We start from the raw sequence: 14,734 nt of genomic DNA, 5'->3' as shown, positions 1-14,734 counted from the left end.
AGGTTTAGGAAAACACGGTGTCAACCCTCTGTCAGGAAGGTTGTTACCCAAAATCCATCAGGCTTGGAGATGAGTTTTTTACAGCGTTGTGAATGCCATGAGCAAATGGGAGGAACAAGGGAGTTTATCCTGAATATCAGGAGAATTTGCTAAGCTGAAAGGTGCAGAGAGTGAAGGTAGACTTAGCAATCTGCCTGAGAGAGAGACAGGGGCTGGGCTCTGTGCTCAGTGACACATCCCAGCTCCTGGGCCATGATCACTGCAGTGCATCTGCCCTGACAAAAGGCTTGAGGCAAAGGCTGGAGGTATCTCATACAAGGTACCTCAGGGCATCTCATACAAATGAGCTGCTCTTTGGAGAAAAAGGGGGGAAAGAGGCTTTGGATTGCAACTGGAATAGCATTTCCTTGGTTAGGGCAGATATATTTTCATATCAAAGGCTGTGGTACTTGTTTCCCCGGTTCCCTTTTTTTTTTTTTTTTTTTTTCCTTGAGGCAACGGGGCTTTCCCTGTCATGTAGCAACTGCTTCCTGCTCAGGGTACTGGGATCATGTGCAGGCTTGGGCCGGAGCAGTGGAGAGTGACAGGACATGGTGTCCTACAGGGTGTGCCATGAGCATTCCCAGTCTCCTTCTGGGAGCTCTACCTACCTCTCTTCCCGTGGGATTGCTGTGAGGGCTAAAAAGCCAAGTCCCTCAGTGACAAATGTGTAGAATCCCAGAATGGCTTGGGTTGGAAGGCACCTTAAACTCATCCAGTGCCAACCCCTGCCATAGCAGGGACACCTTCCACCATCCCAAGTTGCTGCAAGCCCAAGCTGTTTTTGGACATTTCCAGGGATCCAGGGGTAGCCACAACTTCTCTGGGCAGCCTGTTCCAGTGCTTTATAACCCATACCATAATAATTTTTGTGGGTTCAATGCCTGTCCTCATCTGACGGAGCAACCAACGGGGTCACCTTTCCATTGCAACTTAACACAAAGAGATTCAGAGTGTTTGTCATCACCTAAATTTTACTCCCATTAATTTATGGGCACCTTCAACAAGATTGTAATGACTCCAAGACTCAAAACATCTGCCTTGTAAGGATTACAGGGCCAAAAGTTGACGTCTCTACCATCCCTAGACTTTGTAGGGGAGGAATTCATTGCATAGCAAAGTTTATCCCAGAATCTTCATATCCACAGCCATGATCTTTGATCCCCACCCGCTATTTGCTGCTGTGATGTCTCCTGTGAGCTGTGCCCTGACTGTGTCCCCTCTGCCACCCCTCCTGCAGCCTCCCCTTGCGGTTCTGGGTTAACATGATCAAGAACCCCCAGTTCGTCTTCGACATTCACAAAAACAGCATCACAGACGCCTGCCTGTCCGTGGTGGCTCAGACCTTCATGGACTCCTGCTCCACCTCAGAGCACCGGCTGGGCAAAGACTCCCCCTCCAACAAGCTCCTCTACGCCAAGGACATCCCCAGCTACAAGAACTGGGTGGAAAGGTGAGTTTCAGCTATGATGTCGATTGTTTATCTTCTTTTTCTGCCTGGGTCAGGATTGGGATTAAATGCGCAGAGACGGCACTTTGTGTTTGGACTCAGATGTTTATTAATTCTTATCCATGTTACAGTCTCACAAACCCTGAGCTTCACAGTACTTTAACAAGCTACAAAATGGCCCCGTATCTATCTCTGCAAGGTCTTTTAAAGATAAACTGCCCAATTAAGAAATGACACCTCAATTATTTTCACTTTTAACCCAATAACCAACCACCCGTGTCCTGCAATGCAAACTTTTCTGTCCAATTACAAAATACCACCCAAACCCATGGACAAGAAGGTGAAGAAGAAGGACCAGCCTCTGCCCCAAAACCTCCATCTTGCTTTATATCTATTACTGTATTCTAAACCCTTAAACTGTGGGTTTCCCACCCTGTGATATCACACACTTCTATTCAAACTCCACACCCACAATCCCAGTTCTGTCATTCCATTTTGGAAGCTTCTCCATGGCCTCAGGTCAGTGCAGTGTTCTCTTGGGGGTCAGTGCCTGGCAGCACAGAGAGTCTCAAATTCTCAGCAGTCAGGGTTCCAACAGAATGACATAAAGTGACACAACCAGGTCCTGCTTTGTGGGTGGAGGTAGGAGGCAGCATCACTATTACTTTTGGAAACTGCCCCCGGGGCTTTTTTGTCTTTGACTTTTGCTAAGTGAAAATCTCCATGTCTTCTTTGTCTTTGACTTTTGCTAAGTGGAAATCTCCACGTCAGCCTTTTATTCCCTCAGTGCCTTGCAGCAGAGATGGAAATTTAGTTAATGGTGGGAGTTGAAGGTGTTTGCCATCACTGTTTCCTTTGAGGAGAAACTCTTGAGAAGCGGCAGGGGGAGGAAGGAAGGGGAGGTGATGTATGTGAGCCCTGGGAAGCATACAGGCTTCTCAGTCTTTCCACACAGGCCTGAAGTGGTTTGCTGCTCTCAGCACCGTTGTGACAGTCCCCACACTGCCTGGATCCCAAGGGATTTATAATTATCCCCTAGCAAATTCCCTTGGAGACTCTTCTGTGCTTTGAGAGAGATGCCAGAGGATTGACAGGCTGCTGACTGAAGCTCTGCAGGTATTTTATGTCAGGTCAGAGGCCTTTGCAAGCATTTTGTCCACACTCCCAAGACCTGTGGCTGTACTTCCATCTGCTGTACCAAGGGTCACTGCCTGGAAAAGCTGCTCCACAGGGAATACAACCCAAACATCTATTCCTGCAGCATGTTGGGTCTTCGTTTTCCGTAGGGTTTCCCCCAGGACAAGCAAACAGCACACATCCTATTCTTCATTCAGCAGGAGATGGGCTTTGCTTTCCAATATTCTGCACTTGCCTGGCGTTATTGACAGGTTTGGGAACTGCACAGATGGGGAGTGGTTGCTGCTCTGTAACTACAAAGGCGGGTTTATCCTACAGATCATTCCTGTGCACTGCATCCAGCTTTCAGCAATGATTTCCTCTGGATGACTTCCCAGGCATGGCCTAAAATTGATACCATGTCGTGCAGGTTGTACAAGGCCTCTGCTGCTGCAGACACCTCACACTGTGCTATAAATCCCTGTATTGCCTTTGCTGGGGATGATTTTCTCTCATTTCATGACAGGAGTGTGGCTGATCAAAGAGCTCCGTCCCCTACTCGGCATGAGGCAGCTTTTTTTCCCAACAATTCTCCCATTGGTCTGTGATTTGTCTGGACAATTATTTTTAGATGTGGTTAAACACTTCAGCAAATGTCGTTTCTAGGCAACCTGCAAGGCTCTTATGAGCTACCTTGCTTAATTATGACCTACTTTTGGTACCGTGTCCAAGTTTCTTAGTATGTATTGAGGCTGATTGCTGGATTGACCTGGATAATGGGAAGCAAGTGTTGGAGGTTCCATTTAGAAATCAAGTTTGTACCAACAGTGACCCAAAGGTGTCATTCTCTAATGATGCTTTAGCAACACTCTGTGTAGTTGGGTGGTTTCTCTGGACAAATAATGTTTTCCATCTCAAAGTGGTTGATTTTATCCTGGGAGATGCTACATTTGAGTGACACACTGAGGTATTTAAGTGGAGAATGGGTTATTTCCTTATGCAAAAAACAGCTTTTTTTTTTTTTCTTTTTCTCTTTTCCCTCTGGATAAACAAAAGGCTGCAGTTTCCATTTTGGGTTTTTTTTTCCAGTATTGATTTCACTTTACAACTTTTTGGAGCTGAATCCTGGTGCCCAGTGATCTTCAGCAATTGGTGCTGCATTTCCTTGGAAGTTTTCCCAAACAACTGGGTTTGCAAACGAGGTACATAACACCTCCTGCTGCTTGTAAACAGCCCTGGATTCCTGTCCCCAGCATGTGCTGGGTTGTTATCTGCACTGATGTCTGACAACTTGAGCTGAAGCCCAAGGGGAGACTGCAGGTTTTGGAATATGGTTAGAGCTTCTTCCCTGCTTTTATTTTTGTGTGTCAGTTCCACTGACTCAAGGCAGTGGCACCTGGATGCTGTGGGAGATGAAAGTAAAAACCTATCAGGGATGAATAAAATATAATTTGAGTTCTACCCCGAGCTAATGAATTCCTTCTCTCCGTTCTGCGATTGTGCTTTGAGGGAGTTTTTTCCAAATCCAAAGGCTTCCGGTGCTGGTTGGAGCTATTTCTGTAGTCAGCATCAGCTGGAGATGGCATCCTTCAAGACCACTAGACTTCTTCAAAGAGTGAATCAGGAGATAAAAAGTCAGGGAGTTTAAGAAGTGGTTGAGTAAATCAGAAGAACCTGAAATCAAACAAAGAGGAAACTCTCAGAGGGTAATTAGTCAGTGGTAGGTTGTACCCAACTCTGGATTAAAACATGCCTGGATTTAGAGGTCTGGAAGTGGAACTGAGCTGGATTACTCCAAGCCATCCCTTTGAAATCTCTGTTTTCTTGGTGTGGAGCCTTTAGGGCTCACAAAACTCAGAGCAGGGAATGACCTTGGCATGAGAAGGAGGCAGGGATGAAAGGACTTCCCTCCAATCCTTCAAATATTTGTTTTTTAGCAGGGAATGTGCATTGGGAAGGGAATAGTTACAGCTTCTGGCCTTACCACTGGTCTACCTCCACAGGGTGGTCAACTTGAAATTTGATTCCAAAAGATTTCAACAGCAAGACTGTCAGGAATCTTCACTGGTTTTATTTGTTTGCTTGGCTCATGTTTCAGCGTAGGATTTTCTCATGTTTTCAGTAACTTCTTTGTGATGAGTCAAGAGTTGCCTTCAGAATTGGGATGCATGACAATGACTAATTTAAAAATTTACCAATTTTTGCAATTTCCTATCGACTTAATGGAAAACTATATAAGAAATGGACATCTTCCATGACATTTTGGGAGGTTGGTTGTTTTAGTGCCCATTTCTATAATTATTGAAGATAATGGATGTGCTGACAACAGCAACAAAAAAATTATTGTGCATCACTTAAATTTAGTTGAAGATGCTCCATGCTCATTGCAGGGGGGTTGGAATAGACGACCTCTAAATGTCCCTTCCAACCCAAACTATTCTGTGATTTTATGAAAGTCCTTTTATAACATTGCTGGAAGCAGAGGTGGATTCTGCCTGCTGAAACAATCCAGCTGAGAAATTCTGTCTTCTGGGAAAAAGTAGGTTCCCTGTTCAAATGAGACACACAGAGCTGGAGACACGTGGTTAAAAAGTGTCCCGGTGCAGCCACATCTTGGATTTCCTGCTGCAGAGCATGAGGCCTGATGAGGCAGGACAATTAACTCAGGAAATTGGGACAGGCTATTTGGCTTTTGTTGAAGCCACGAAGAGTCAGGCTGTAGTTCTAAAACAAAGTGGAGGCTTTTCAATTATCATTACAAAAAAAAAAAAAAAAAAAAAAAAAAAAAAGAGGAAAAGAATGGTAGCGATAGAGCAGAATCTCATCTGACTTCAGTTAGTGAAACTCCATAGGCTCTGCTGAATTTACATTAGAGCAGCTTCAGATCTGCATCTTTTCAAGTTTACTTCAAATGTCCCCTTTGAGCCTGGAAATCTGGAGAACTTGGGACCATTTGATGCAATCCCCAAGCAATACAAAGGGGAGCCTGTTCTAATTGGGACTGTCTCATTAGCATTCAACACCACACTGAAAAATGACAAAGGGCTGCGGCTGACCTTTCATTTCTCTCCATGCTGCCAAGCTTATGATAACACTTGTTTGAACTTCATTAACACCATTTAATTGCCTGCATCACAATCAATATGATGTTTCCCTACCGAAGCCTGGCACGGAGGCAAGGATGTGGGAGACTGAAAAGGGGCAGAGCACAAAAAAGCCGAAGTCAAAGAGTTTTTCCATTTCACACTGGTGCCCAAAACACCTGCAGGGCTGCAAGGAGAGGATCTGGTGCTCTTTTTTTTTCCTCATCCCTGCAGGGAATCGGTCTCCTTTTGGCTGCTTCTTGTGCATTGAAAAGAGCCCCTCTAAGAAAAACTTAAAGTCAATGGGGACATCACAAGTGTTCTTAACTAAAGAGTCATCCAGTGAAGACCGTTCAAAATAGGCTTGCCAGGTTCAGGATCAAAAGAAGCTTAAAGTGATCTGATATGTGGGATTCAGAATTATAACATTTGCTTTTTATTGTGTTAACCTGGGTGCAAACAGTGCCCGACATAGCTGGTGCCACTCCTGAGGCCATGATCTCATCTACTTTTTTTCCTTACAAGTACAGATACTTTTAGTATAAAGGGGACGGTTTTAAACTAAAAGGGAGAGATTTAAGTTAGATGTTTGGAACACATTCTTTACTCAGAGGGTGGTGAGGCCCTGGCACAGGGTGCCCAGAGCAGCTGGGGCTGCCCCTGGATCCCTGGAAGTGTCCAAGGCCAGGCTGGATGGGGCTTGGAGCAGCCTGGGATGGTGGGAGGTGTCCCTGCCATGGCAGGGGTGGGACTGGATGATCCTTAAGGTCCCTTCCAACCCAAAACATTTTTGATTTGGTGATTCATGAAGCAGCTATGATTTGCATCCCATTAGCCTTTAGATGTCAAGGTCTAGGTCTTGTTAGGGAGAGAGCTTTATGAGCATGTTTGGAGTACACAAAACATACAGCCTGTACCCATTTGGGATTTCACCTACCCAGTGTGTCAGCTTGGGGTTTCAGGGTTCTCAAGTCACTAGGAAATATCTACTTGTGCAATGCTTGTGATGTCTGTTGGCCACTTTACAGCTAACTTTAGAAAGAAAGACAAGTTTAAAACAGTTAAAAACAATAAAAACTGCACTTACCCTAACATTGTGAGTTATTGAGGTTTTAAGGAGAAACTCTGAGGGCTTTAAAAAAGAGCATCACATCAGAGGTGCAAATCCTTGCTCTACGTTTAAAAATGAGTTTTTTGTGCCCCCTCTCTCTCTGCTGGAAGGAAGGCTCAAGAAGTAGCATACCAAAGGTCAAGGCAGGGGGTGTTGTCAGCGGAGATAATAAAAAACAGAGCTGGAAGGGGCCTCGGGAGGTCAACCCGACCATCTCCTGCCTCAGGGCAGGATCAGCTCTGTCTAAAGCTTTCCTGACAGATGCTTGTCTACCCCTTTTTTAAAGGCCTCCAACAACAGAGCCTCTGCTGTCCTCGGGCAATTCATTCCGGTGCTTCCCAGTCCTTCCCATCAGAGTGTTTTCCCTGCTGGGCAGCCAAAATCTCCCTGGCTGTAATTAAAGCTCAGGCGTCGCCGTGGCAGGGGGTGCAGCTCATTCCCTGCCTCTCTGGGGCAGCTTTTGGCGTATCTGAAGACTGCTCACTTGTCTTTCTTCACTCTTCATCTAAAAAAAAAAAAAAAAAAAAAAAAATCCCAATGTTTTCTCACCACGCTGAAAAGCTGTTCCTACACAGCGCAGCTTTCAGCCGGCAAGATGGAAATGTGTCCATATGTGGAGGGTGCAGCCCCACACATCCTCTGCTCTGAGGTGCTGCTGGGTGATCTCCTCTCCCAGAGGAGCTACCTGTGCACCAAGACACTCTTCAGCCACTGAGTCAGAGCTGTCCATCAGCCCTCCACTGCTTATTCCGAGGGGAGAGGCAGCAGGAAAAACCATGAACAGGCAAAATAAAAGCATTGCCCTTCCTAGGGCTTGCACATACGGACACAATTGTTCCCTCCTTCAGCTTAGGTTGGAAGGGACCTTGAAGCTCATCTCGTTCCACACCCTGCCATGGGCAGGGACACTTTCCACTAGCCCAGGTTGCTCCCAAGCCCCATCCAGCCTGGCCTTGAACACTTCCAGGGATGGGGCATCCCCGATTTCCATGGGCAATCTATTCCAGTGCCTCACCAGCAGCTCAGATGCTCCCCAGGAAACTCCAAGTGCCATTCTGTGTCAGTGCAAGAACTGACAGCATGTCCTTGCACTGCTTCACTGCATCCCAAAGAAGAGCTGGTTGTTCCCAAGCTTTCCACCAGCCCTTCCCTGCTGGAAGAGTCCCCCATATCCCTTTCACACACCTCTCCATCCTTCAGTGGTCTGGATACAGCCGGCTATTGCATAACCCTAATTATGTTATTGCTGTAATTGCGTCTGCCGTCTGCAGCACATGGATTCGTGACAAGCTTTTCATATGCTAAAACGATTATTAATGAGTGCAGTCCCATCCCAGCGACAAACAACAGCCATGACAAAAAGATCTTTTGGAAGGCAATTAGCTCCATGCTAAGCTGCCTAAACCACGGGCTGTGCTGGGAAATTTCGGGCTGGGGAGGAAGCGCTGGCAACGTGGCTTTTCTCTTCTCTTTTGATGAGTTAATGAGTTACTGAGCGGCAGCAGGCACAGTCATTCTTGTGAAACAGCTCCACTAAGGAGCCTTTCCCTGTCGGTACCGATTTATCCCTGGATAAACAGAGGACAAAATGTATTCCCAGGCCACTGTGATGGATGCTCAGGTCACTGTTTTGTCGCTTTCCTTGGGAAAACAAAACAAAACAAAACCAAAAACCAAAATGCAACCCAGGGAAAGGTGAGGTTGGGAGGAACGAGAATAATTATTTTTTCAGTAGAGGCGTACCAACTGTATCCTGGTGCATCCCAAATCCTTCTCCATCCATCAGTGGCAGTGGAGGGTCTCCTGGGCGCTCTCTCCATTCAAGGCAGGCTGGGGTGAGTTGCTGTTCCCATGATATCTGTGAGGACACATCCCATGGCCTGGTTATCCTCACATCCTCCAGCTGAGCTGGAGCGCTGGAATGGTGGGTTTACCCCAATTCCTCATAATTGTAATTGCTTATGAAGTCTAATGAACAAATTTCCTGTCGTCGCATCAGAGGATGGAGAGCCTTGAGGTAAGAATGGAGGCTGCTCCTGTGAATACAGGAAAACTCAGACACATAAGGCTGGATCTTTTGATCTCCATCTGAGGATCTTCTGGAAACAGCTCGGGAAGGATCCATTGCAGATGAGCAAAATGGAGTACAGCAGTAGCAGCAAATTTGCTCAGGATTCAAACTCTTGACCCTTTGGGGGCAGATTAAACTGAATTTACTGCTTTGCTTTGCTACCTTTCTGTCTCATTCAGAGAGAATATGGCTCAGTGTTGTGTTCCCAACCTTCTGCTGGCTGTGGAAGTGGGTCAAAGACCTATCCCTACCTCAAGTGAGACCTGGTGGCCCTCCACAAGTGACAAAACACCTCACTGCTCCTGGCACTGCCTCCCAGCCCGGCTCTGGTGTGGGAGCTGTCAGCTGCAGGGGTGATGGAAGCAGCACAGGCAGCCCTGCAAATTTCAGCAGTGGAAATGTAAGGGTCTCTGGGGTTTGGTGACAGCTTCTCAGTGGCTTTTGCATTAGGGGTATGCAAATGGCAGAGAGGCTCTAAGTATCTCTGAGGATCTGGGCTGGAATCTAACGTAAATAAAGACTCAGCAGGGATGTTGTCATCTCCCTGCTAGGATGCTTTAATACACACATTCATCATTTCTTTAGAGAGCACAGTGACGGCTTCATTAGAAACACTTCTGCATAAATAAGTCACTGGGCCATGGCAGAATTTGGATGGAAGGATAGTATGTCTTGCTCATCTAGATTGGGGTATTGGTACATATTCTTATTTTTGCCACAAAGCCCCTTGGTTTAATGGGAAATGACTGTTTAGGTGTGTGATGCCAGGGAATTGAGTCTGGAGGAGACCAGGATACTTTGGTGGGTGATGGCCTGTGACCCCAGAACACTGAGATCACATCCTGGGAGTCTGTCATGGCCAGAGCCCTGAAACTGTGACTCTTGAAACTCAGATCTGTGCATCCCACCCTTGGCTCCAGGAAACATTTCCTGCTGCTTTTCCTTGTTCAGATGAGTCACGGGAGCGTTGTGCCGCTGGGGAATGATCTCTGCAGGGCTGGAAAGGGATGGGGGGCTTTCAAACCCTTGTGAGTCACAGACTCAAGAGTCTGTTGCTACCAGGTGGAAAGGAAACAGGACAAACTTGGAGAAGGAGTTGATAACTGTGTCTGTGCTCCAGTTTTTGGGAGCACCTTGTCCCTACACCCACTATCTTGCCACCACTTGGTGACAGCTCAACCAGAGAGGAAAAGGAGAACTTTAACTTCTTGTCAGAGCCAGACTGGCACCTCTGATTTCCTCCACCAACCCTATTTATTTTTGCTGTGGTGAGCCCCCTTCTCTGCTCATTTCACCAATCAGGAGGGTGCCTATCCAACATTCATGAGGAGCTGCTCTCTTTCAGGGGCCATAAATCAATGTATTTCACTGCTTTGCAGCCTGTTTTGCCCATAAGTCTGTGAATTGTGCTGGTGGCACATGGATTTTTTTTCCCCAGTGCCAAGGCACACCTTGCGTTTTAACCCCAAGATTCCTTATTTTCTCAGCTGTGTTATGGATGCCACCAATTCCTGTGTGCAGCACAGATCTGATCATACCCAGCAGGTGATGCCAAGACCTGTTTAAGTTTTTCTGCGAGTGGCAAATGTCTAAGAAATATTTATTCCTCCTGCTCAGCATCTTCTCCTGGGGGCAGTTCTGCAGGACACAGCCTCCTGGGATTTCCAGATTTACTCACAAACAACTGTTCAGGTCCACCTGGGGACAGAGGGTCAGGCAGAGTGTGAAGAAAATCAAACCCACGCCACTTTTCACTGCAGCACTGGCAATGAGAAATATTTAGACCATGGGAGTGAGTTAGACTAAGATTTCTGGCTGGTCCTAAGCCCAGAAGACAAAATGCCAGGACTCCAGGGAGAGAGATGTTTTTGTGCCTGCTGGAAATTGCAGTAAAATTAATGAGGTTTGCACGAGTTTTTTATGGTGAAACAGAGTTTAGCTTTGGAAAATGTCAAGCAAGAAGGACCTCTGCCTCCTATGCCTCCCTCTGCGAAAGATTAAATCAGCATCCCACCACCAAAACCAGGTTATCAACAGAGGACTGACTCATTGGGGTAAATCAGGGTGGGATTGAAGGGCACAAAACCAGACTGAGCACATCTGGAACCTCCTGGTGTGGAAGGGATTTCCCCCTATGCTCTTGCACTGCTCTGTCTTCCACAGGACACTCCAGCAGCTGCTCGTCCTGCTCTGTCACGGAGTATTTTCCCACTCATCCACCTCAAGGATCCTCACCACACAGCATTTCAATGTCCAATTTCTCTGTAGTGGCAAACAGCCTCCGTCTCAGCAGGTGTCTCCACGCTGTTTACAGGACACCTGTCAGCTCTTTTGGCTCCCCGTCCCCTCTGCCTCCTAATTATAAAATTGTGGATTGCTGCAGCTATGGGCTTTTTTTTTCTTCTTCTTCTCCTTCTTCTTTTTTTTTTTTTTCTTGTGCACAAAATGTCAAATTGCAGAAATTAAAAATGTAAATGATGGTGTCTAATTAACCAGTTGACAGCAGAGCACAGCTGCGAGTGACAGTGACTGATTACCTTCTGCAAACCTTGTCCTCCAAGACCTGCCTTACCCAGGGGAGGAAGGACATCAAAAATAGCAACTTCCTTAAAGAGACATCACTCTGCAGAGGAAGCCTTCTGGGCAATGGTTCTGGGGGATCCAGATCCTATGGATAAACCCCCAGTCCTCCTGAGCTCCAGGGGAATGCTGTTGACTCCTAGGAAAAGCAGATTTTTCCCCAGTCAGACTGGAGTTGAAGGCTGTTGCCACAAATATCAAGCCACCTTAAAATATGGGGTAAAAAGGAGATGCTGAGCAAGAGAGTTGTTGGGATAGACTGGATTCAGTGTGGAAGGTGGGTGATGTCAGCAGTGGGGACAGATGTAGTGGTGAGAATGGTGGAAAAATACAAATATTTGGGGTTTTTGTGTGCATGGGAGTGAAATCCTGAGCTGTCAGTGGGGAGCAAGGTCTCTCTGGGAAGAGAGGCAGGGCTGAAAACCCTTGAATGTCTGACAAAGTGATCCAGCTTCAATCCAGCTCCTATTGACGGCACAGGGAAAGTTTACAGGATGCTCTTTGGGGCTTCCTTCTCAGATTGGGGTGAATACAAGACATATCTGGTGCTCAGGATGAGTGCTCAGTCATTCCCACCTCAGCTAAGTCACCTTTCTTGCTGTAAAAAAAGAGCATGAGCATTTCAGCGAGGAACCAGAAAAACCCAACACTGAGCGTGGGGTTTTTTCCTCCTTTTTGTTTGGGGATTTCACTTCTTGAGCTCCTGCTCTTCCCCTCAAGAAACACCTGTGTCTGTGCCCCTCAGGTACTACTCGGACATCGCCAAGATGCCAGCAATCAGTGACCAGGACATGAATGCTTACCTGGCTGAGCAGTCCCGCATGCACATGAACGAGTTCAACACCATGAGCGCGCTCTCCGAGATCTACTCCTACGTGGGCAAGTACAGCGAGGAGGTGAGAGCCTGGGGGCATTTCTGGGGGGCCCACGGGACAGCCCACCCGTCCCCAGGGTGTGTCACTGATACCCGTCTGCATGCTGGCTGGGAGGGCGAAGGATTTAAGGGATGAGAGACAAGGCTTGGCATTTGGAAAGGGAAGGTATGGGATTTTGGGTTTCCTCAGTACTCTCTGGATCCCTGTTTTGTGTCTCTCTTGTTCAGTCAGGCTCAGCTGGTTTGAAGTAGTTGATGGTCAGATGTTAACTCACTGCAGAGGAGCCCTACATGAGCTTTACATCCAAAATGGCCAAAAGTTGCTTAAGGACTGTGCCCAACATCATTCCAGATACCCTAAAACACCCCAAAATGGTCTAACACAGCCTTCAAGGTGTCCAGCATGGTTCTTTGTATTGAAAGACACGTGAGACCCCTTAGGGCCAGGGGATGGATAAAGTTCCTAAATAAATATTGGATCTCCAAGATAAGAATCCATTTGAGATCAAACCCAAACTCCCTGCCTAACTCCCTCCTGGCTGACTGATTTGCCTTGCATGATCTAAGCTAAGCCTGGGACCTGCCTTAGAGGAAGTTAACCCTCCTCTGCTGCTTTAAGATGCTGGACTCAGTTATTCTAGGGAAAGAAACTGAAATCCCTATCACTTCTTCCTCACTCCTTTTCCAGATCCTCGGAGCCCTCGATCAAGACGACCAGGCTGGGAAACAGAAACTTGCCTACAAACTTGAACAAGTTATAACCCTCATGAGCATAGACAGCTGAGAACTGTCCTGCCAGGGACACCCTGGGAGGGATAAACCAAGTCGTGCCTCACTCAAGATCATCATCTTTACCAAGTGCAAGTTTTGATGGGCTGTAAGCAGAGTCACCCGAACAGCGCTCCTCTCTCTCTCTCCCCCCCTCTCTCTTTCTCTCTTTTCCTTCTCTTTCCAAACCTATGGACAAAGCGACAGAGCCCCAGGGGTTAAAAGAAAAGACTGCAGAGGAATCTTGGCTCTGGGGCCATGAAGACATTTGGGTGAAGCTCTCCTTTTCACAGCTTCCCCTCTGCCTTTTGCCCTAGAGAGAAACTATTGAACACACACAAAAACCCCACCAACCCTCCCCCAGCATCACATCCTCACTCTGCAGAGGTGAAACTGGGAGGTAACTTCTGTCATGCTGCTTTAACTGCCCTCCGAGGGCTGGAGCCCCTGGAGAGGACGTGGAAATGAACTCAGTATTACTCAAGTGTCCCCAAGGGGAAGGCAGCCTGCCTGCAGGGCTCCTGGAGGGCAGAGCCCATCCAGCTCCTCTCCTGAAGAGCCATTGCAGTTCTATCTCTTGATAGCGACCCACTGGGAGAGGAGGCTCCCTGAAAAATGCCACAGCTCCGTCCAGAGCAGGACCACTGTGGCTCATCCTGCCTGGGCAAACAGCTGCTCTCCTGGGGCAGGGAAAGGGTCAAGAGGGGATGAGGAGACCGACGCTCCCCTGCCCATGTGTTTCATATGGTTCTTCTTATTTTTCCAAGAGCCGCGTGTCCCCCTCTGTCTTTCCCGTCGTGTCCTGTTGGTCGTAGCACTGCAGCAAAACGCTCTCTCTGCTCGGTGGCATCCTGTCTGTGGTGGTGGTTATGCTCCTCCTGGCCATGGAGAGCACAGCATCATCCCCCTCGTTCCCACCTTGGCTTGGAAAGCAGGAGCCACAGGCCTCTGTTTGTTCCAGGCAATGAGCTCAGCCTCAAAAGAAGAACCAGAAGGATTTTTTTTTTTTTTTTAAGATGTTCTTTCAATTTTGTTTCCTCAACTAGAACACAGCTGTTGTATTCCCACAGTGGGTTACTGAAATGCTTGCTGTGAAGTGAGGTGGTGCACGGGGCTGATGGTAAAGCCTTCCTTCCAAGCCACTCCTAAGAGGAAATGTCGCCACACTTTTTGGAAGGAAATCTTGGAAGAAATCCAAATGAAACACTGCAAAAAATTCTTCTACCTAGATCTCCCCAGCCGAACTGCCTGTCTTCTGGAGGTCTCTGAACTGCTGTGAGCCCATCTGCCTTTTGGTGCCAACTCCTGGCCTTTCCTCTCCTCCCTTTCTGGAACCACCAGGCCTTGCTGAAGGCACAGTTGCTGCCTAGGAAGGATTTTATCTCTCTTTGCACTTCTTATCCCTTCAGGGATCGCTGTCACCATGGGACAATTTGTGGGGGATCACCCTGTCCCATCCTCTGCTCAGCTTCTCCAGAACATCTCAACTTGTTTCATGGCCAACCAAAGGGGAGTGAGCTCCTGCATCTCTTTTGCCTTCAGCTGTTCCATTCACACGGCTGCCAGCCCGGATAACACCATGATTAGAGACCCTCGGGGTGTGCAGAACCTTCCTTGATCACCAGGGAGGCAAGAGCTGGGT

At 47.4% G+C, this 14,734-nt stretch overlaps 1 protein-coding gene across 1 annotated transcript in view; it reads left to right on the top strand.

Moving 5' to 3' along the window:
* PLXNA4 (plexin A4) overlaps positions 1 to 13,597 on the top strand; it is a 414,284-nt gene extending 400,687 nt beyond the window's left edge. Inside the window, exons 29-31 of the mRNA XM_053977321.1 lie at positions 1,280 to 1,492; positions 12,196 to 12,346; positions 13,013 to 13,597. Coding sequence (XP_053833296.1) covers positions 1,280 to 1,492; positions 12,196 to 12,346; positions 13,013 to 13,108 — 460 coding nt within the window. The 3' untranslated portion in view covers positions 13,109 to 13,597. The remainder of the gene's footprint in view (positions 1 to 1,279; positions 1,493 to 12,195; positions 12,347 to 13,012) is intronic.
* Positions 13,598 to 14,734: the final 1,137 nt, after the last annotated feature.

Source organism: Vidua macroura, chromosome 5 (genome assembly GCF_024509145.1).
Source record: "Vidua macroura isolate BioBank_ID:100142 chromosome 5, ASM2450914v1, whole genome shotgun sequence".
NCBI classification, from domain to species: Eukaryota; Metazoa; Chordata; class Aves; order Passeriformes; family Viduidae; genus Vidua; species Vidua macroura.
Note: the sequence above shows the minus strand (reverse complement) of the source record. Positions and strands in the feature narration are given on the sequence as shown.